The following is a 24,618-nucleotide window of genomic DNA, read 5'->3' as shown; positions in this document are numbered from 1 at the left end:
ACATTGAACCCGGGTCACTGGTGCTGTAATAGCGTTACGCTAACCACTACACTACCGTACCTGCTTTCTCTGATGAGGGAACCTAAACTAGTTTCAGAATAAGACATTGCCCATTTAAAACTGAGATGAGGAGGAATTTCTTCTCTCTTCGGGTTGTGAATCTTTGGAATTCTCCAAAATCATGGGCTCTGGAGGCTGAATCACTGAATATATTCAAGACCGAGACAGAGAAATTTTTAGACTTTGGGGGAACAAAGGATCATGGGAATCAAGCAGGAATGTGGAGACAAGGCCAAGATCATATCAATCATGATCTTACTGAATGGTGGATTAGCATGAAGAGACGATTGAGGACCCCTAAAGCCAACTCGTATCCCTAGTCCTGAAGTATGTACATGTTTCCTAATAATATTTACTCACATTTCCCATTCCCAGCCTCAGGATATTCATACACGTTCTGAAATCAAATTCCCAGATCATTTCCTCCACATCCTGAGTTATGATACGGGATCAAATTAAGCAAATATTTAATACCGAGCATGACCACTAATCTACAACTCACTGTGAATGTGCACACACTCATTGAATTTGGGCTCAGCGTTCGCACCAACATTGATCAGTTTGCTCAAATACCATAAACCAGATATGTTCTACATTAGATAGGTTAAAATATTGCATCATCCAGCTCTCCGTGAGCTGTAATGTGAAAGCACTTACTGTGTACTTTTCAATGATGCAAGTTTGGGCTGCCTGCTTTAAAATTTCATTAATTATTTTCGTTACTCCAGGGGTGGAAAAGTCCATGATGTGCCATGGAGTATGCAAAGGGCCAACAGATGTTCAAGGCTATTGGCTGGGAAGTAGTGCAGTGGGGAAAACAACATTGCTGCAGGGTTATGGAAATAAAGTTGGTAATTTCAGGAAAGAACAATAACTTTTTAAGGTGAGAAGGGGAAAGTTTAAAGAAGGTGTGCAGTGCAGGGAAAGTTTTTTTTACAAAGAGAGAGTGGTAGGTGCCTGGACCAGCTGCCAGGGGTGATGGTGCAGCAAATATGATAGTGGTGTTTAAGAGGCTGTTAGACGGACACGCGAATGTACAGGGAATGGAGGAATATGGATCATGTACAGGCAGAAGAGACTTAGTGTAATTCACACGCAAGAGACTGCAGATGCAGGAATCTGGAGCAACAATCTGCTGGAAGAACTCAGCGGGTCGAACAGCATCTGTGGGAGGAAAGGACTGAAGCAGGGTTTCAACCCGAAACGTTGACGATTATTTTCCTCCCACAGATACTGTTCAACTCACTGAGTTCTTCAAGCAGATTGTTGCTAGTGTAATTCAGCATTGGGTTTGGTGCAGAATCATGGGCTGAAGGGCCTATTCCTGTGCTATACTGTTCTATGTTCTGAATGCTGGCCTTGCCAGTGATAATCACATCCTGCAAATAAATTAAAAGTAGTTAAGGCACATTACAGTTTTCCTTCTGTGAGTTGTTCAGAAAAAGAAACTCTGCAATTATAAAACCAAACTTGATACTGTAGCCGTTGGACAGAATGTCCTGAAATGTAAATCATCTCGAAAAGCTCAGTATCATCTCCAGTCTACTTCACTATCATAGAGCCATATATTCTTTGTGCTGAATTCAGCCCAAGAGCAATGTGAATAATTAATGGAATTTTAAAACAGGTAGCCCACACATACATCCTTAACGTGACTCAGAGGGAGGTTGAAGATTCAGTATTTTATCCTCAGTATTATATGACACATTAGCCCTACTGATTTATGATGATTCAGTAAGTTACCAATATAAATATTCAATGATTTCAGTAAGTTGTCCTGCATAAACTTCTGACATTCTTCATTGAGCTGCATTTTACCAATGCATAAAAATTACAGCTTTCCAGAGTGTGGACAGAGGCAAGATAAGAAGAATATTTAGGAATTAATATCTGAAAGGCAAATACAATCATTCTCATTTAGCACTAATCATCTCCCAGCTTTAGACACCGATTAAGATTGACATAGATTGAACAAGGTTTTTATAGGAAATAATTATTAGGCTTATGCCTAAGTCTAATTGTAGTTTACTTTTTAAAGGTATATAATCAGTTTGTAAATCATGGTGTCAAAGGAATTTGGATCAGAATGATTTGATTGATCAGTTATGTGGTACTTGATAGGTTCAACTAATTAATAATTTGCTCTGGTTCTGGTTGCTCATTGCTAATTTTCCTTCAGTTTAACGATTATAATTTACCTTTGATTTGTTCATATCTGATTAATTTGAACAAATCAGCTTGGTTACTTTATAGTGGTAATGTGAGTCAATCATTAAATTTGCCGTTTGAAATGTGAACCTGCAACCATATCCGAAACATTATCTCCCTGATTACATTAGCAAAGAAAAGAAAAAAAGGCAATTTCAAATGTGTGGGGACACTTGGTTGTGCGCAGCCTTACTTCGTTTAAATGGAGAAACGTTAATGAGGGGAAGGGGAAAAACTTTCAAATAACTTTTGGTAGTTTTTTTGTGAATCCAATAGATTAAATCCAAGGGTATGGAAGCATGGTGGTTCTGCTATTGGACTGATAATCTGCAGACCTGTACTAATGACCTGGTAAAATAAATTTGAATCCCATTCTGGTAGCTGGGAAATTTAAGGTCAGTTAATTAAATAACCTCTAAAATTGGTAATCAAGTGTCAGAGATGATGACCATGAAGCTACTGAATTGTATATTTTTTAAAAAATCATTTGATTTGTGAATGTTCTTCAGAGAAACAAACCAACTGTAATTAGCCAACCTAGCGACTTTATTCAAGGGCAATTTAGGAGGGGCAATAAATCCTGCCCTGACCAGTGGCACCCATATCATGTGACTGTGCAAAGATTATATAATGATATAAAATCACATTTTAATGATCTTTCTTTTGAGCTCAAGTTATTTGTTGCTTAAATTCTAATCTGTAATCAATGCCTTGGCATTTACTGCTGTGATATTAACATTTGCTAGTTCCCAAAATAAACATTGAAATCCATTGGCACCTGCAAGGGCACGTTAACTGGTTACGTTGTCATGTGGCAGTGACAGCTTTGGCCATGGTCTTGCTTTTTGAAGATTCAGTAGCACCTGAGGCCCAAGAATCCTTACACAAGGGCAAGGTCATTGTAATATTCATTGCAGTAGAGCGGGGTGTATAAAAGGAAAGCTGTGATCCAATTCCAGGGGATTGTAGGGGAGAGAGAGTAATGGTTGGAGCAAGACCCGGCTGCCAGCAACTGGTGGTGATGGTGACTGGGTTCACCAGTGAAGAGTGTGGATGTTGGGGGGGGGTGGGTGGGGGGGAGGATGCTGCAATAAGTTGGAGTGTAAAGTGCTTGTGGAATGGGGCTTAATATTGGAATCTTGAAAGGGCTTGAGATTCAGGTCTAAGGGAGGGGAGTGCAGGAACAAATGGGTGTGAGGCAAAAAGGGTCTGAGATTTGGGTGATTGAAGGTGGGGGTAGTGGGAGTCAATTTGATTGATTAAGTCCTTTAGCTTGAGCAATCAGGGACTGTGAACTGGGAAATCAAGAATGGCAGTGTTGGATGATGATCATAAACTTGGGATAAGTAATGGGGTTTGATAACATTCTTGTGGTAGCGTGCATGAAAGTTAGTTGGTAATCAAATTCCTCATCCCCAAATCCCTGGGACTAGTCAGGAAGGTCTTCTTTAATTAGGCTGCTGTAGATTGAGCACTGTTGTCAAAACCTTGTCATCTGATAGTGCCAAACAGTGAATGTGTGTCGGACCCACTCTAAAGACGATTCCCAATAATGCTGTAAACAAATGTTGCATTGGGAATGTAAATGACCAGATAAATTTCCAGAACAATGTGATTCAACCTGGAAACCATGTTAATCTTATTTCACTCCAGAAAAATTAATGTTCACAACCATAGCACTGAAATAAAAAGTATCCAATGATTGGATTTCCAAGCCATTTCATATGTCAGAGGAATCCTGTATTGGGACTTTACTTTTGAAGTAAGGTACGGTCCCTGGCCACAAGAGCTCTCCAATGGTTCTGAACGAACTGTAAATTAGTGTCAAGAGATCCTTCTGTAACTGATTGTAAAAAGTAGTTGAAATGCCAGCACCAATTTACAGTGCCCACCAAAATTGAATGAACAGGATGAGGAGCTAAGTGGAATGGAAGATACTCAGCGGTTTAGCAACACTCCACTTTGTGATTCCCACACAGACCAGACAAGAAGCGGAGTCCAGTATTATGCCATTTGTATGTTTATAAGGACCTGCAATTGGAACTAATTAGGTTGGAGACGAAGTTCTGAGTTTGATTTCAACAAAGTGTGGTTTATGTTGAGTGATTTTTTTGCAGTACAAGAACCATAATCTTTAATTGATCCTCAGGGATAGCAGACAATATTAGTTCTCGTGTACTGATGTCAATGTAAGAAAAAATAAGTTGTCAATTTTTAAAAGTAGTCTTTTGTAGTCAGAGTCTAGTTCCATCAATGAAAATCTTCAAATCTTTAACTTTGTTTCTGTGACCTGATTGTGTGTGGAGGCAGATGCAGTTTCTTGCCACTTTCAAGGTTCAAAGTAACATTCACAGAACTCGATTCCATTTATTGTGAGATGATGTTCCAAGAAATAAGGGAAGGATGAGATAGTAGCAACAACTTAACAAGTTAAAAGTAATTAGCTTTGAATATTTGATATCATTAAGGGTGAAGGATCTTGACCTGTACTCTGATATATCTTCCCATTTTTTTCAGAATGTTGTTAAAGCAGATGTTTCAAATAAATGAGAACAACTTATTACGGCTCCAAATCACTTAATGTAAATGTAGTTGGGGACAGAGTCCCAATAAATGTCAAATTAGTATTTTGAATTCATTGATTTGAAGCTCGCAGATAAAATTATTATGCAGCACACAGAGTCTCCCTCAGCTCTTGTCCTCTTGAAGATTAGAGAATGAGAAATTTAGGTTGAGAAATTCTTTCACAAGCATAACTGTTTCTGTGCATCTTTTGATGGAACGTTTGACATAAAACTGAGTGTTGCTCACAATTAGATACTCGTAAACACCAGCGGCAGTCCAGCAGATTTTGAATTCTGCTCCTTTGCTTGGCTCTCACGGTTATATCAAATGGTTTACAATTCTCATATAACATCAATGCACAAATTTCTAATCCACATGTAGGCTTAAAATGGTGCTGCCATTGAAGCTGGTCTTAACTAAATGGTTAAGCTAATTTTGGAGATGATGTGCTGAGTTTTGGTTTCAACAAAATAACAGTGTTTATTCAGTAAATTTTCTGCAGTTCCACAAAGTCAACTTCATATTGTTTTGTTGCTACCAAGCGGATAATAGGTAGTAATTCAGCCTTGTATAAAGATTGGAAAATAAATTGTTTATTTAAAGAATCATTCCTAGCTGGGCCACTGCCAGGGAGTCTGTGTCAACCATCTTTTTCCATGAGGCTCTTTTTTAAAATGTAGGTAAGATGCCCTCACCCCTGCCCTGGTTTGCCTCGGTTGTGAATTTCACTGGAACCAACTTGGTGGGGTTAAACAAATCAAGGCTTAGAAGCAAGGCAGCTTAATCTTCTTTGAATACTTTATTGCACTTAAATTCCAATACTAACATTACAAAGCAAACACTACAAATATTGTTTAAAACACCGCAAAATACCAAGCAAACGCTAGAACACCCAATGAAGGGTCTTGACCTGAAATGTTGAGTGTCCATTTCCCTTCACAGATGCTGCCTGACCCGCTGTGTTTCCTGCAGTGGTGTGTTTTTTTGCTCCAGATCTGCAGTCTCCTTGTGTCACCACTAGAACTGTGACCCTCTTTTACCAGATTATTACCTTTAACTTTAAATACACTAACTTGTAATTCTCAATTAACTCTAAATGATTCCAATGCAAACGTTCTGGCGATCACTGAGAGGAGTTTGTTCTCAATATTACTGGTGATCACTGCTGTCTGCAGGCCCTTGCAAGTTGGCAAATTTTTTCCCAAAAGTCACACCTGCCACTATTACATTGATGTCAACCCCTCCATTTTGATTGTACCGTCTGTGTGCAGTGTTTTCATTATAAATCCATGTATTGGGGATTGTGGGGAGAATAAAATGAGATGAGTTTAAATGGTGTTTGATGGTCAGCATATACTCAGCATGCTGAAGGGCCAGTCTCCGTGCTGTATGATGATAACTCTAATTGCTGGATTAATTAGTCAACATCATTAATTCTCACAGAAAGGTTGTTTTGACAGGAAGAATTCTGAGCTCATCACCACTTTGAAACATCCTTACTCTCCTGAACACTTATCTGAGAACATGTAAATGCTGTGGATGACTGTATCACATGAGCCCTGTGGAGGAAGCGGATAAGCAAAATTTGCACAGAATTAAATCCCCTGGGTTCATCTTGTTTGTCACTTTGTATGCATGATTGCCCTTGCAAATTATTCAGTTTACAGCTTGCTTTAAATGCTTCTTTAAAAGTCCCTTTGTTCCTCCTGGACTGCTAAAATGGGATGTTTCGTCAATTTTAAGTATGAAGGCCACAACTTTCTTTGCATTACAACAGTTTAATCACTTTAATGTTTGTTTTCCTTGTGTTAAATATGTTTTTGCTGCAGGCTGAGCTGCACTAATTCCAACTCACCCCCTTCCAAATGCCGAGTTCTCAGATCCCTACCTCCCGCCAAACACTCCCTGCCTAACCCCACTGATTATCCTCCAGACCAATCAAAATAAACCAACCAAACAAATCAAAAAAACTCCTGACCTATCACTTCCCCAACTGACCTTCCACTCCAATTCTCTCCCCTGCCAACAGCCACCCCCATTGTCTCTCCATTTGTCTCTCCAATTCTTCTGCTATGCTCTGATTACCGAAAGACCCCTTCTCACCGTGGTCTCAGCCCAAACCTTGGGATTGAATACTGTAACCATAGCGCCTCACCCCTCACTTGAACAGGGTTGCCAAGCAGCTCCACTTTAATGTGTTTTTAACATTTCCAGCCCACTCTCTCAGATGAGATTGTTTCGGTGAAAAATGATGAAACAGCATCGGCTGAACCACTAATGGAATAACTGAGTACATCAGGACAACATCTAGTTGAAAAAGCATTTTTAAAAGCTTGTCTGTTCAATATGCATTTTCAAGTGCTTTGGAATGTTTTTGTTGTGGTTCTGCTTGTGGGTTGAATGGGGGTGGAATGTCAAAACTGAAAATTTCACTTTTAGACCCAGTGTTCACAGCGAAGACTCCCATGTCACTTATGATGTGAATTATATGTGGCACAAACCTCTCTCTAATTGGATTATATGATTGCAGAGGCAACATGATTTGATGTTTTTTTCTTTTATCTTATCGCTTGTACATTTGGAGTCTGTGAGCATCTCATTTCATTGGGGAACTATTCAATTGTTAAAAGCTGGTGATCCTTTGTTTTATCAATTGCCTGAGAGTATAATTACAAGTAGCTATTAAAACCAGGAATACTCCATATTCCTATATAATTCCTAGTTATAGATTCATGAACACATTTTAAGATAAAAGAAAGAAAATAGTTTTCTAATTTCATGTTTCTTTTCACTTTGAGTTACATGTACAGAAATTTTCCTGCATCAGCTATTGTCCAACGTTTACTTGCACGAGTGGAATCAAAATCATAACTTCTCGTTTAAGCACCTCAGCTCGTCTTGCATTCACTACCTCCAACAACAGTGTGCTGTGGCTACAGTATATACCATCCCCGTAATGCAGTGGGCTGCTTCTTTAAGGTTTTGTCCAAATCCTGCAAACTCAGCCAGCAGGAAGTATTTTACTTTTTGCTTATTTTATTTCAATGTCTGAAAGCGAATTAATAAGCTTTAATATGTTTTGAAAAATAACTTATTTAAAAACAGTGTTAATGTTTTTAAATACCTTTGACTGCCACAGATATTTGAAAACTACACATGGTTATACTGTAAATGCTTTTGACAGAAGTGTGCCTCTACTCCCCACCTTGCCTCCTTTTAGTGCTATCCACTGTTCAGAAAGGAGAGCTTCAACAATGCACTGGCTGAGGCTGAGTCACCAATGATCCTTGCGACAGTTTGAAGCCCACCTGAAGGATTGGGAGGATCAGGGCTATCACCCTGAATCCAACAAACATTGCACTAGAAGCATGCCCTGACCACAAAACTGACCACAAAACTGACCACAACCTCAAGTCATATTGATCATCAGTGTGAACTTCTGTTAGTTGCATTCAGCTATGGGTTTCTTCCAAGGCTCTTAAAATTAAGTTATGGTGGCTGCGAATGCATTAATATGCATTAAAACATACTTAATTTTTACCAAGAACTATGCCACAGCACTAATGAAACTATTAAATAGTTGGGCATAATTTTGTTTCAGTCATTTCCATTATGTATTTTTTGATAAATCCATTTTCTTCTTTAATTAATCTTGTCACTCTTCAAGATATCAAGGACTGTTTTTGTGGAACAGAAAACTACTTTCTTTAAGTACATCCATTCTCACAGTTCATTGATGAATATATTCAAAATTTGTATTCATTTATGAGATAAGGATGTCACAGGGAAGGGAAGTATTTAATGCCCAGTCTAACTGCTTTTGGGAAAGTGGGCCACTTCTTAAACTGCTACAGCTTCTTTGATAAAGGTTCACTCATCATATATTGGATGGGAAGTTTCAGGATTAGGACATACCAGTAATGAAAGATTGTTGAACATTTTCCTAGTGAAGCTGCTGTGTGAATTGGAGGGGACCTGTATGTGGTGGTATTCCTTTGTATGTGATGCCTATGTGCTTCTTGCTGGTTGGAGGCTGTAAGTTTGAGAGATGGTGTTTGAGTAACCTTGGCAGCGAAGTCCACTGCATTTTATAGGTACTACATTCTCCAGTCACAGTGTATCTTTGGTCATGGTAGTAAATCCAAAGGGTGGTGGATAGGGGCATTCAAATGGGTCATAGTTCTTGCTGGCAGCCATGCCGTCAGTCACCACGAGTGAAACTAGTTGAACTGCCATACTATCTGCACAGTTATTTCAGAGGAATATTTTTGTACTGCATGCTTCTCAGTAGGTGTGTAAACCAGCACTATTTAGAGTCCAATTTGGATCTGGATTGCTGATTTTAACTCTGCCTCAAGGTTTTGTCTGCATCCATTTTACCTTTTAGACCACTAGGCTAATGTTCATATCTAGAATATGAGTACTTCTATCATCTGAAGTTGTTTGGGACGTATAACAGTGCATTACATTCATTGGAGTTGATGGGAATAAAATTCAATTTACATGGGCTGGCTCACACTAACTATTGCTGGTGGTTCCAGTCAGAACTGGCGGTGAAAGACCGGGGCTGTCTGACTGAATTAACACTCCTCCATCTGGTGTCCAGTGGTGGAGCCCAGCTGTGCTAGGGTTGTGACGATTGGGAATTGTATGTCAAAGGTTAGGAAGCAAAGGGGAAAGTTAGTTACATTTTGACTCATTTTGTTTAATTTTAATATTTTTAATTATTTATGATTTTATGTGTTTTTAGTAAACCTGTTTATTTTTTAATAAAGTGTTTAACAATTTATACTTTTTAAATTACTCACTGCAAAGTTACTAGGTTTGAAATGTTTTTGGGAGTTAGAGACATTTAAAACTATTAAAAGGATAAGAATATTGGCTGTTACAGCCCTCAAAGTTTTGCTGGTTGTCAGGGTCATTTTGGGTGTAGGATCTCCTCATTTTACCAATGAAGAATGCAGTTGGACTCCGCTGTGTCAGCCGCTTCATATCAGTGTAAGTATAACAATCCACAAATCTGTGACTTTGGCCAAAACAGTCCAGGCCATCTAGTCACTCACACCTGCAGAGATAAAGGAACATTATCATGTATACTATTCATAATATTTGGAAGGGATAAATGCTGTTTTGAAAAGACCATAAGTGAGCATATCTACTGTTCGGAATATGTTGCCAACATACGCATTCTGTTTGAAAAACACATTTAACAGAGAATTTACTCTAACATCCATTTCCAAGATGTTGTTATAAGTCTATGATATACATTCTGTCAGATAAATTGTTTTGTTCTCTTCTGGGTTTTGCCACTTGTGCTATTGGTGAAATGTCTCTCACCATTTCCTATTCCAGTACCTCTGGCAGCCATGCTGTCAGTCACCATGTGTGAAAGTGGTTGAACTGCCATACTATATGCACAGTTATTTTAGAGGAATCTGAACAAATCAATAAAATTCAAGTCATTGAAGCCAGTTTCAGAATGCCAGTACTATACCCAAGAGAGGGTAAGAGAAAAAAAAATGGGGTTGAGGAGGTGATCTTGGGAAGGGGAACGAAGCAGCAAACTGCCAGAAAGGAATAAAAAAGAAAGATCAGAAAATTAGCAATTTATTCAGTGTTCAGAGAAATCAATCCTCTGCAGAGAGCAAGATTGATAGTAAGAAATACATTCAGCTCTGCAATGGTCAGAGATCTGACAGGTGATGATTGACAGGTGATGATTGGCTTCAATTCATTCATTCAAAGCTTATTGAGGATACTTCAGGTTATTTGGAATTTCTGTGTGAGACTGACCTTCCTGAACTGTTACCAGACTCGTGACAGTGAAAATCCTTTTTAATCTTTATTTTTTCTCATACTGTTCCTGCACATTTTACCTTCCATCTGTTTCAGTGGTCTAATGGCTAGGAGTGTGAAACAACATCCTTCATTTTATTGCTGTGTGACAGGAATCACTGATCCCTAAAAGATGAACAGATGAAAGGAGACCATTGATGCTGGGCTCAATCTTCTGAGTAAATGAACAGCAGTCCTGAGGCAAGCTGTCAGCATTTACCCTCATAAATGCAGACGAACTTGGGACGAAAGCACACTGTGTAAATGAACCCAGAAGTCCCAAACTTGCTGATGGGTTCTTCTTAACAAATTTGTCAGTACTCTCCACTGCTCAGCAGACCATGAACTTTCTTCGATTCTCCAGCAAACAATGTAGAATCTGCTCGTGGATCCCATGCAGGATCCAAGAGTCCAGTCACTTCAATGGAAATTTTACAGCAATAAGATAGAAGACATGGATAAGGTGAGTTACAGTACTTGTGTTTGCAGTAGTGTTTTTAGATATTTTAAAATATGTTAATGAGTTTTTGGATTTTTTTTTCATTTTAATGATTTTAAATTTAAATTTTAATTCCTTTCATTTTTTGAATGCTTTCATGTAGCAGGAGCAGTATAAACATGTAACATCTTTTATTGATAACAAAGCTAGGGGAATGGCTTTGCTATCAGTCGAAAGGTTTCTGGTAACAAAGCCATGCCCATAACTTTGCCATCTATTGAAGCTGCACATTGGGCCTTTTCTGGCTTCCCTTGGTGATGTGATGACATTACCCAGAGCCTGAGCATCATTGGGGGCCTCACTGATCAGGTCCAGTGTCAGTTCCACCAGGTCCACCATGTAAATGCTGCACAGCAAAATCTATACCTTTTTGTTTTGTCCAATCATTAATTCTTCTCCATTGGCTACTTTCCCCACTTATTGCTTTGCACTTTGAGTGAATCAGAATCAGGTTTATTACCACTGACATAAATCGTGAAATTTTGTTGTTTTGCGGCAGCAGTACAGTGCAAGACACGTGAATAACTATAAGTTATAAAGATACAGTAGATAAATAGTGCAAAAGAAGAATAATGATGTAGTGTTCATGGGCTCATGGACCGTTCAGAAATCTGATGGTGGAGGGGAGGAAGCTGTTCCTAAAACATTGGGTGTGGGTCTTCAGGCTCCTGTACCTCCTCCCTGATGGTAGTAATGAGAAGAGGGCATGTCCTGGATGATGAGGATCCTTATTTGCTATTTGCTGCCTTCTTGAGGCACCGCTTCTTGAAGATGTCCTCCCTGGTGAGAAGGGTTGTGCCCATGATGGAGCTGGCTGGGTCTACAACCCTCTGCAGCCTCTTTCACTCCTGCACATTGGAGCCTCCATACCAGGCAGTGATGCAACCAGTCAGAATACTCTCCACTGTACAGCTGTGGAAATTTGCAAGAGTCTTTGACATGCCAAATCTCCTCTAACTCTGAATGAAGTAGAGCCACTGGATTGCCTTCTTAGTGATTGCATCAATGTGTTGGGCCCAAGATAGATCTCCAGAGATGTTGACACCCAGGAACTTGAAGCTGCTCACCCTTTCCACTGCTGATTCCTCAATGAGAACTGGTGTGTGTTCTCCTGACTTCCCTTTCCTGAAGTCCACAATCAATTCTTTGGTCTTGCTGACATTGAGTGCGAGGTTATTGCTGCTACACTGCTCAGCCAGCTGACCTATCTCACTCCCGAACGCCTCCACATCGCCATCTGAGATCCTGCCAACAACAGTGGTGTCATCGGTGAATTTATAGATGGCTTTTGAGCTGCGCCTAGCCACACAGTCATGAGTGTAGAGAGAGTAGAGCAGTGGGCTAAGCACGCATCCTTGAGGTGCGCTTGTCTTGATTGTCAGTGAGGAGGAGATACTACTACCGATCCGCACTGACAGGGATCTCCTGATAAGGAAGCCGAGGATCCAGTTGCAGAGGGAGGTACAGAGGCCCAGGGTTTGATGCTTGTTGATTAGTACTGAGCGGATGATGGTGTTGAATGCTGAGCTGTAATCAACAAACAACAGCCTGATGTATGTTTTGCGCTGTCTAGTTGCTTCAGAGCCGAACGGAGAGCCAGTGAGATTGCGTCCGCTGCAGACCTGTTGTGGCAGTAGGCAAATTGCAGCAGGTCCAGGTCCTTGCTCAAGCAGAAGTTAATTCTAGCCATGACCAACCTCTCAAAGCACTTCATCACAGCAGATATGAGTGCTACTGGGCAATAGTTGTCGAGACAGCTCCACCGATTTGATTGATGCCCTTTTGAAGCAGGTGGGAACCTTAGACCACAACAGTGAGAGGTTGAAGATGTCCTTGAACACTCCAGCCAGTTGGTTGGCACGGGTTTTCAGTACCCTGCCAGGTACACTGTCGGGGTCTGACGCCTTGCGAGGGTTCACCCTCTTGAAGGATGTTCTGATGTTGGCCTCCGAGACAGAGATCACAGGGTCGCCAGATGCTGTGGGGATTCGCACAAGTGTAATGTTATTCTGCCTTTCAAAGCGTACATAAAAAGGCATTGAGCTCATCAGGGAGTGAAACATCACTGCCATTTATGCTGTTAGGTTTTGCCTTGTAGGAAGTAATGGCATGTAAACCCAGCCACAGCTGTCGTGAGTCCGATTGCGTCTAAATTCACAGAGAATTGCCCCATGGAGTGAGCCCCATGGATCCATTCTTGACAACTTATTTTACTCATTTATCTGTTTCAATGGTGTCACTCCATCACCAGTCCTGGGTGTCACACTTTAGTGAGTGTTATAAATACTATAGAGAGAGTGCAGAGAAGATTTACGAAAATGATTCCAGGGTTAAGTTATCTGGATAACATGGAGAAGCCAGGGTTGTCGTCCTTGGAGCGGAAGAGTTTGCAAGGGGATCTGAAAGAGGTATTCAAAATTAAACAAGATAGAGACAAAATGTTTCCATTGGCAGAAGGCCCAAGAACCAGGGAACGTAAAATGAAAGTGATTGGCAAAAGAACTACAATGTATATTAAGGAAAAACAGTGTTACACAGTTCAGCTCAATGACCTTTTCTCAGGCGATGACAAGAGGCTTTGAGGACATGATCATATCTTCATTTACAAGTCTCTTAATACTTCGATCTTCAAAATTCATTCACTTTTTCCAGTCCTATCTTCCAAAGTGAATGGACTGATGTCTCACCTCTGCCACTTTTGCAGATGTTCTTTCATTTTAGAGTATTACACACTTGACAGTGCATCATTTCTGCTGCCTCTGGCTGTACCTTTCCTCCTCCAGGAGAAAGAATGGGAGGTGTGGCTGTGAGCGACATGTAATCTGGGTGGTGTATCCGATTAACAGGCAGTGTGGGCACGCCGTAAGATATGGGTATGAGGCATGCAGTATTGAGGTTCAGGTATGACAAAGTGATTGTGGCCTGTGGCTAGTAAAAGATATTTGCCCATGAATTAACAGATCTTGGCCACTCATGTGAGTTTTGCACCCAAGTGTCTGGTAGCTGCAGTACTGCAGTCCTGGCATTGACCTCTGCAGGGTACCTTTAAGAACTTGATTGTGTCACGTGGTGTGACTCCTGATACTTTGTTCTACCAGAGACTTCAGTTTGGTAGTTACTGCCTTCAGTAAAGGATGTTCTGTTTACAGCTCAACCATTTTCTGTTTGCAACAAATCCACAAACACTAAGTTGGTAATACGTTTGGGATGCTGCTACTTAAGTAGCAGGAGAGTGACACAGTGTGAGGGAAACAGAGAAAAGGGGATGATAGTAGGTAAAAGATGTGTCAGACATGTCGATGAATTGGAGTGTCATAAACAAACTCAGTTCTTTGTACAGCTTATGGAAAGTATGGAAGTATTGCAGAAGACAAAGTACATTGTTGGCGTCCTGAGGGTAGACACAGAAGAGAGAATGCAACAAAACATGAGTAAAGGAAAGCAATATTGCTGTTGGTGGCTGGACTGGAGACATACAAGTCCAAAAGCAACTAAACTGCAGATGAGGACATAATGAAACATTTGAATGGGGTATTCAATCAAACGCTATCACAGATTTTCACAATGTACAGATTTGGCACATACATCCAAAGACCAAAGGAAACAATTAGCAAATGCATGATTAAACTAACGACACCAAGAAAACGATGCGTTTTACAGACCTTTTCAGATCAAGCATTGTAGGATCAACCAGTGTATTGACAGCCAGATGAGAAAATGTGGGTCTACTATTTGAGGGAATGTGTAAAATGGCCTTTAATTTGGAATCAATATCTCTGTTTTATAACCTTTCTCTCTTAGCAACATCTTCAAAATCTTGATCTTTGATTCTGGTGTCGACTGCCGCCTCAACCATTCCTACTTAGTCATAACGTAACAATTAGAATCAGCCTTGATGGGCCAGACAATCTTCTCCTGTCAAAAAGAACCATAGAATGGCTACAGCAGAGGAGGAGGCCATTTAGCTCATCTCTGTGCTGACTCTTTACCAGAACAACTGATCAAGAAATTTGTATACCAGCACGTCCATGCTTTTTCTTCCATTTTGCTGCAGTGCTTCAGGATATTTTATTCCATTAAAGTCACAATAACAAATAAGAAAAAGATTTGCATCTATTAAGGATCTTTCAGAACCTTGGTAACCAATGCAATGCTATTAGGGTGCAGTCACATATGTGAAAGTTGATGTTAGCTTTCCTGACATATTTGTTAAAGAAACAGTGTACTTAGACAAGTGAGTTTTATTTCAACCTCGCCAAAGTCAAATACCATGCAGTGATTTTATCTGACAACCTGGGGAAAAAATGTGTGCTCTGTTGTACATTCTTAGCAGATGATGCTGTAATGCATGCCCATTAATTCTGCTTTCTGAAATATCCATTAACTTCAATTAAACTGAATTTATATGAGTTCAACACACATGTACTGCCACACAGCATGTTTAACACATATTAGAGAATGAATTTCTACTCCCAGGCACTGGATGTATTCTTGACATTGTACTCTCTCCTGAATTGTCTTCAGTCAATTGAGTATGTATATTATTCACATCCTCCCCCAAAAATTACTATTTGTTTATGATACTTTCCTGCTGTTGTGTACTAATTAAAGAGAGAATTGATGGCTTTGGAGCATAGATAATATAAATGTTCATTATTGATCTTCATAATTTATTCAGCCGTGGGGATATGGGTGGTTAGCTGTTTCTTCAGCTGGATTTGTGTTTGAGCCATTAGAGGCAGGATTACATTCACTTGTACTATTTTTGTCAAAATTATGATAAGTAATTTCAATTATGGAAATTGAGAGTCCTTTAGAAAATCACTATTTCAGCACTGAATGTCACATCACAAACCTGTAAATGTTTCAGTGACTTGATTTAAGGATTATTATTCATGGTCAGGCAGCTGTAAGGATCTTACCAGAAGTTTCAAAATTACAGGTTCTCTGGTGTCATAGTTCAAAAGAAAAACCCAGAAGTGAGCTATTTAATGTGCTAAAGGATTCAAAAAGTGACACAGGACCCACTCTGGATTGAAAATAATTGTATTCTCACTCATCTGTATCACTTGAGGAAATTGTCGACATTCCTCCCTATTTAGAAAATTAGAGGAAATTCTTGACAGTACTGAACGCAGGAATAGGGAGCAGACCCAGTGTAGTATGTGTAATGTTCAGAGGCCTAAGACACTTTGTTTCAGAATGTACAATATACATCTATATTGGGTTACACTTTGTGACGGCTAACTGAATGATGAAGTTTCTGCAACAGTACATGTACTGAAGGACAAATGTTCTGGCAGTGTTGTGGCAGATCTAGTTGGGCTATTGCCTCACAGCTTCAGCGACCCAGGCTCAATCCTGACCTTGGGTGCTGTCGATTGGAGTTTGATATTCTTCCCATGATTGTGTGGGTTTCCTCTGGGTGCTCTGGTTACCTCCCACATCCCAAAGACATTGGGGTTGGTACAGACTCAGTGGGCTGAAGGGCCTGTTTAATGCACTGTTTGATGCTATGATACTGTGCACAGAGAGGGATAAGCAGGGTCATGGCCTCACAATAGTTATCTAAATCAAATGTATAATATGAGGTTATGGATGTACCCATGCATACAATCACACCATAACATTAAGAATGCTTGAGTGTTCTCCTCAAAAACTCAGCAAATTTAAATTCCTGTGCGTGACTCTATCTATGTGTGTCTTCTGTTTGCTGATATTAATGAAAGCAATGAAGAGTATGAACTGAGAACTAGTGATTTGAGGTTAGATAAGGGAGAAACCAGAGCATGATATATATTAGATTTTCAAAAGGAGTTTGATTTGGTACCACAGAAAAGGTTGTTATACAAAAAAAAATGAGTGTGGTATTGATGTAATAGCTCAGAATAGATAGGGATTGTTTAAAGGATAAACAACAGAGTGGAACTAAGTAAGTCAGTTACAGGTTGGAATCAAGGAATCTGCAAAAGGGTAAATGAAGGATAAGCAAGTGCATAAAATGGTGGTAATTGAAGTACAGTGTGCAGAACATGAGGTTAATCATTTTGTAGGAAGAACGGATCACTTTTTTATGACAAGGAACCATTGTTTCAGAGACCTGAATCTCCTTGTTCATCAGCCAAGGAATTTAACATGCATATACAATGAACAGTTAGGAAGGCAAATGGTATGTTGGCCTTGATTATCAGGAGTCTGGAATACACAGGGCAAAGAAGACATGTTGCAGTTGTATAGAGCTTCAGTGAGACAGCAGCTGGAGTACTACATGAAATATTGATCCAGCTACCTAAAGAAAATACTTGCATTAAAGATATTGCTATGTAGGATATGCAAATACATTCAATTATGTAACACTTTTTGCAGCATTATGTACTTGAAAATTGTCTTCACCTGGAGTGAAACATTATGAAGATAATTTCTGAGTCATTGAGGGTTGCTCCTGAAACTCAACCAGGATCTTCCTGGAGTAATTCAGCCTTGTACACCTGATGCAACTTTCCTATCAGGGCTGCAATGATTAATAAAATTCATAACTCAGAGAGTTGTAAATCTTCAGAGTTTTCCTCTCAGAGGGCCATAGATATTCACTTATTGAGTACAATAAGAGTACAGCAGATTCTTGGACTCACATTGTAATAATATTACAAACCATCAAACCATACCAACCTCTGTGGTGATGTCGATTTTGAATTAGATGCTATTACAGTGGAACATCTTGGGTGTACATACCATCCTCTGAAGCACATACATTAGTCCATGAAGGAAAAGTGCTGCCCAGATTTATGGGGTTTTCCTTGACCAGATAACCCAGACTAGTTGCTTCACAGGAACAGTCCCCCAAAGTGCTGTTGACGAGTTCCAGAATCTTTGTACTATTCACAAAGTAAGCTGTCTTCACTCTCATGACTGTTTAAAACAAACACAAGGTGGTACATTCCTTGCTGACTGATATCAGAGGCGACTATTATTTTGGATGTCATTTGGAACAGTTTTGTACAAATGTGTAATTGAGAAATGTTATTACTTTAGTATTTTGGAATGATGGTGTTGTCAAGGGCTTCATGCTTTGATGAAAATAGTTCACTAGCCTGCTGTAATGACCAGTGAATTTCCTTTCCATCTTTCATTGCTCATTGTTTCTTCTACTGATTTATTTTACTTACTTCAGTCAGTCTTTGGCAGCTCAGTGCCTTTGTTTCTACAACACTACCTAAATCCAAACTGCTCTCAGTGGTGCAATGCATTGTTTTATTGGGTTTGATTTCTCTGAGTAAAATCTCAAGAACAGTTGTGGGTTAGTGAAAAGTGATAATTTTATTTTCAATTCTGCAGTGTCAATTTGTTTTCAAATTCCCAAAATGTTATACTTTCCTATTTTGAAGCATGCACAGAGTTTGTACAGTTTCGACTGCTGATACCTTATTCAAATGTTCTTTCTTGCAGTTAAAAAGCTGATTGAGCTGAAATCTCGAGGTGTTAAATTACTTCCCAGCAAAGACAATCAGAAGTCTTCAGTTTGTAAGTTGCTCTTCATTTCACATTCTCGGTCTTTGATATGATAGAAATTTAAATTGTATGTTTTAAGTCTTGGTTTTTCTCCCCTTTCTTGTACTCTCTTTTGAGAGATTTGATTTTCTATCTTCAGAAATGGACAGGATGACTCAGCAGCCGATTTGTACCCTGTTCACCATCGTGACTTATCAGCTACTGCTTACTATTCTTAAGCAGTGGAACCAGATTGAAAGTTCATCATGGTGGCTTGAAGTAGCATTGCATCAATGAACTGAGGCTTAAAAATACCCGAGTAAGATTGACCTGCAATAAACTCAAGGCAGAGCCACATATTCAGTGGAAACAACCATGCCTCAAAGGACTTGAGGGTTGCTGCCTCCGCTGGTGGTAATTAAAATTTGTGAAACAGTTGTGTTTGAACTTTCTGCTCTGCCTATTGATTAGTCTGAATGGTGACCAAAACTAAACAAACTTCCTGATATGACCTGTGACCTAAAGGCTAACAATGTCCTATGACTTTACTTTGCTGTTTTGCCTGCATATATATAGTTCAGTGTTCCATCTACTTAACTGCATACTGCTGCAATTATGGCAGTACATTTATATAATTTAGATTTCGTGCAGTACCACATGTTGAGCTTTCATCATTTTAAAATGTTGAAGTGTTTAGAAGGTGGTGATATGAAGATTAAAAAAAACAGATTGGCATAATAATGGCTGAAAATAGCCAGTACAACAAAATGTGGATAAGTGTGAGGTAACATATTTTAGGAATGGAAAATGCTGGCACAAGTGCAAGTGGAAATAAATGAAATAAATTCATATGTAAATTCATAGATGTATAAAGCACTGACCAGGCCAAGCAGCAATCCATTTTCCTGACCTGTGGTAATTCACTTTATGACTTGGATCCACATAACATTAAGAATCCTTCACTTTTGTCTGCCTTGGCCTCACTGTTTGAGACCGCAACCATTTTCTTAACTCTTTCTGACTGACATGTATTTGTTTCTATCTTCCTCATCTGGTTTATCATGAGGAAATATCCCACAAACTTCACACTAACTCTACATTCCTCAATTGCTGTCATTTCACATTCACATCCCTTGGACTTCTTTCCGAAGTTACTTCTTCTCCAAGATGTCTCCTCCCCCATGTCCTCACCTCACACCTTTTTAACTGCACATCCCTGGGCTATGGACTTTTTAATTTTGGTTCTTTAGGTTGCTCACCTTTTAAATTTTTCTCCAGCCAGTCTCCTAGTCATTCCTTCCTCAGCCTTCTCCACTCCAGAGGAAACAAGCCCAGCCTATCAAATCTCTCCTTGTAGTTGTGATGCTTCATCCCAAGCAATACCCTGGTGAACCTCCTCTCTACCATCTCCAGTGCAATCACGTCCTTCCCATAGTGTGACAACTCAAACTGGACATAGTACTCCAGCTGAGGTCTAACTGATGTTTTTTTCATATTTGCTCTATAACCTCCCTGCTCTTATATACTATGCCCTGGCTCATGAAGACAAGTATCTCATGTGCTGTGTTTTAACCATTTTTCCTGCTTTCAAGGATCCTGGGACATAAATAGTACATGTTCCTCAGTACCTCCTGCGGCTCTGTTCTTCATTGTGTATATCCTAGCCTCATTAATCCTTATAAACTGCATTAGTAGCAAGGAGAATTAATTAAGGTATATAAAATTATAAGGGGCCTTGAAAAACATAGGAATGTCCCATTTCCTTGAGTGGTGGGGTCAAAAACCAGAGGATGGATTTAAACTGTTTTGTAGATTCATTAGAGGTGAATTGAAGAAATTTTTTTTTACCCAAAGGGTGTTAGCGGTCTGGAACTCACTGCCTGCAGAGGTGGTTGAGGTAGAATCTCTCATTACAGTCAGACATGTGTTCTTGAAGAGCCAAAACCTGCTAGACTGTGGACCCAGAGCTGGACAATGGGAGTTGGTTGCATAGTTTTTGTTTCATCTGGGCCTAATAATTCTTGTTTTTTTTAAAATAATGACTATTTTTGTTGTTTTTCTTTTGCTTATTGATCTTATCCAATTATTTTCCCAGTTATTTCTTTTTTATCACCAGTTGGAAGCTATGTGTTAAAAATGGCCTGCTAAAATCATGACAATTCACTGATATCGTTGCTCTTTCTTCAATAACAACCTGGATGAGCTTGGGATATATATAAATTTTGAATCAACATATGTCAAAACTTATATTCATGCCCTTCTCCATTTATCTAACTGGAAGTCAACACTTGTTTGTGTGATTGGTCAGACTGCAGTGTAAGTGCACCAGCATTTATATATTGCTAGAAAACATCATTTGAAAAGAGCCTTTTTCATTGGTGGTGGAATGCCTCTATGGATTTTTCTCTTCATGCTGGAAAGCAGTTTACTAATTGTCAAAAGAATGGAACTTTGAGTTTGTGACCAGAAATGCACACAATAGTCCAAATCTGGCCTAACCTTGGTTTTCTACATATGCAACATGACTTCCCAACTTTTGTATTCAATGCTCCAACCTATGAAGGCAAGCACACGGTACACCTTCTTTACCACCCATCCACTTACGTTGCCACTTTCAGAAAATAATGGATTTGCAACCCATGATCCTCACACTTGTCTGGATTGAACTCTGTTTGCTATTCTTCGGATCCCATGTGACTGAATCTTCTGGACCAGCCTGCCATGAGGGTCTTTGTCCAATGCTTTACTAAAGTCTGTATAAACAACATCCACTGTCCTACACTCATCAGTCATCTTCGTCACTTCCTTGAAAAACTTAATCAACTTTGTGATTCAGGACCTCCTCAGCACGAAGCCATGCTGACTATCTCCAATAATTCCATGCTCTTCCAAATGTCCATATATCCTGTCCCTAAGAATCTTCACTGATCTTCTATCCCACCTGGAAAGGTTACCAGATTTCTGGTACAAAAAATGTGCACGTGCATTGTACCAGAGGCTTTGCATTTAGTTGTAAGTAAAGTTTCCAGGGTCGGGCCATGACCAGAACTGTCAATGGTCCTAATGTGCCCATTTAGCCACCATTTAGAAGGCTCTGACTCAAGAGGTTCTGCAGATGCTGGATGTGTAACAACACACCCAAAGAGTGCTGGAGGAACTCAGCAGGTCAGGCAGCATCTATGGAGAGAGAGAAACGTCGACTGTTTATTTCTCTCCATAGATGCTCCCTGACCTGTTCAGTTCCTCCAGTACTTTTTGTTTGTGTTGATTTAGAAAGCTCTACAATTTTTCTTTGGTCATCTTTCTTATGAGATATTTAGCCAAGCTTTCTGAGGGAGCTATAAAAGATGTCAGAACACAATTTTAAGAGGTGAGTGCTCCGGTGCCATATAATCACTTGCACGTGCAGTCATTTTAAGTGACAATCAATGTGAGATTTCCTGAATAGAACTGTGTACATACTGAATGTCAGAATATCACAGATCATTGGTTACATTGTACTGTGATGTTTTTGACCTGATGACATTATTGCTAAGGAGAAATCATCGGCCGTGCCTCTGTTCATTTTACCATTTTGATTATGCCCTCCCAAAATTTATTACTATCCTCCTCAAAGTGTGCTTCATGTCTAAGCTTTGTGTTATTTGGAAGCATTGAAATGAAGCTGCCTTTGCTCAAATTCAGGTCATTAACATGTCTCAAAAAAAGTGGTTCTTTCACATACCCCCTGGAGACACCACTATGTTAATAATCAAATCACTGGGTATATTTGGCAGCCACTTTTACCACTGTATACCTCCTCTGAGTGCTTAAACAAATATTAAACTTTAGGCAACAGGATTGTCTTTATGATTTTGTTTACAGTCAAATAATAGCAGGGAGCGACTGATCAAATACTGGATACATACGACTTTTACTGATGACAATATTGTTTAAAAGGTTATACTCTGGTTAACATGCATAGTGGGCAAGTGACATAATAAGCACAATTCTGACCTGTTCTGCTGGTTAACAGAGTGCTAAAAGTTATTGGTGCTGTCATTTCTTATACCAATTACCCATTTTATTGCTGTCTTTTTTTCAATTAAGAAAAATAATTTAATTAATCATTTAATCATAGAATTCAGAGTGCATGTACTGAGCCTCACACCATGACATCAGAGCACTTGCTGACATCTTTTGTCCACTGGCGAATTTTAATATTGGAAGCAGCCTTTTTTCATAACATGGATTAATGGTGCTGTTAATAGAGCACAATAGAATATGAAACCAACAGAAAATTAAATTCCTTTTAATCAGTTGCATTTCCAGCTAACTTCTGAGCTCGTGGAAAAACAGTTCTGCATCTGCATTGGGAAATGTTGCAGTGATGTAAATTATGAATTGCATATCTTCTCCTATTTCTGACATAAAAGAGATCTATGAATATGGGTACTTATGCATTTTATTAGCCACAATTTTAAAGTAGGTCAGAGCAGCACAATCTAAAGAGATAACTAAGAAAGTGTAAAACAAAACAAAAACGTAATGATTCAATAGCAAATGAGTAAGTATTTGATTTATCTACAGGATGATACATTTCCCAGTTATTTTTTACAGCTTTCAAGCAACATTGAAATATCCTGTTAATAAATAACCATCATAATTCAGAGGAAGTGTAAAATAGATGTCTGGCAAAATTGATATTGTTGAAGTTTGCATTCAGTTCTATCTCCTTTCTTCTTAGTAACTCAAGCAGGGATGGCACAAGGATATAATATGTGTCCTGACCCAGGAATTCCTGAATGGGGTAAAAGAATAGGTGTGGATTTCAGGTAAGAGCTCCTAGATTTTGATTGGCAGTTTTTTGTGCATTTGTCATTTGATATGTTTGATTTATACAATCACTTGTATGATTCTAATGCAAATCCTGTACTTTTTATTTAAGGTGCACAAAACATAGTCATAAATAAAGTCAAAATGTTGTAGCTTCAGTCTGTGAAAGAGTGGCCCAAATTTCTTGCACAATAATGTGCATTTTATTTGTTTAGAGAGTTTAGAATACTGCAGAATATTTCAACCTGGTCTGATTCACTGGGCAAATTATAGCATATAGAATCTTCTGCAAAAATAGCAGTGCACAGTGGATTCAATTCCTTCCAGGACTGCAGAGGAGAGAATTTCCTACAGACAAAACACGCAAGTAATCTTTTGCCTAAGCATACAAATTTGCAGGACTAACTGCTTCAGGGATTAAATTTTGTGAATAGTAAGGAACTTCATGAGGATCAGACTTTTTTGCATAAACGACATAATTCTGCTTAGTGTGGACACGTGTTATTCCAATATTATTTCTTGTCATTGGTAGTAATGATTTTTTTGATGAAGAAAAAAATCAGAATGTGAATGATCCTCCGTCTGACACCCACTAGTGGCCAGCTACAGTGAATCAGTGTTAGATAAATAAGTGCAAGTCATCAAGCTGTTTGCCTACAGCAGAAATATAGCTTGACACTGAGAAATCTTTGGAGGGAGAAATACCCACAAATATTATAAAAGCCTAAAAATCGCTGTGAACTGTTTCCACTAGAAGATAGAATTTTCTTTGTCTGTTTAATGATGAGGATATTTCACCTCTGAAGAATGGTTTGATGGGAAAAACTATTGCAAGGGCACCCCAGGCACTCAAAGCCTCCAGCTATAGACACACCAAAAAGAGATAGAGTTACAAAGCTCCTGATTGTCCAGTCATTGTCAAAGGTTGGTCAGTTTAAGATCGATTGAATATTTGTGAAATGGCTGAAATCAATTGCAGCTTCTATTTTTAATACTTTTAAGTGTTCTGAAGCAATGGGCAGTATATGATATTTCAGCATAACATGGAAAAGTGTTGAAAGCCGTTGAGCAAAACTTGGATGTCAGTCTGTGGAATGAAAAATAAACAATGTTAACTGTTGAAATTATATAATGTTCCACCTCTTCCA

General features: G+C 39.2%; 1 protein-coding gene across 1 annotated transcript in view; it reads left to right on the top strand.

Annotated features, from left to right (window-relative positions):
- LOC127581617 (CUB and sushi domain-containing protein 1-like) overlaps positions 1 to 24,618 on the top strand; it is a 1,418,367-nt gene that overhangs the window by 928,903 nt on the left and 464,846 nt on the right. Inside the window, 2 exon segments of the mRNA XM_052036133.1 lie at positions 18,614 to 18,688; positions 23,382 to 23,469. Coding sequence (XP_051892093.1) covers positions 18,614 to 18,688; positions 23,382 to 23,469 — 163 coding nt within the window.

Source organism: Pristis pectinata, chromosome 22 (genome assembly GCF_009764475.1).
Source record: "Pristis pectinata isolate sPriPec2 chromosome 22, sPriPec2.1.pri, whole genome shotgun sequence".
Taxonomy (NCBI): Eukaryota; Metazoa; Chordata; class Chondrichthyes; order Rhinopristiformes; family Pristidae; genus Pristis; species Pristis pectinata.
The sequence above is the reverse complement of the archived record's forward strand: the minus strand, read 5'-3'. Positions and strand labels throughout refer to the sequence as shown.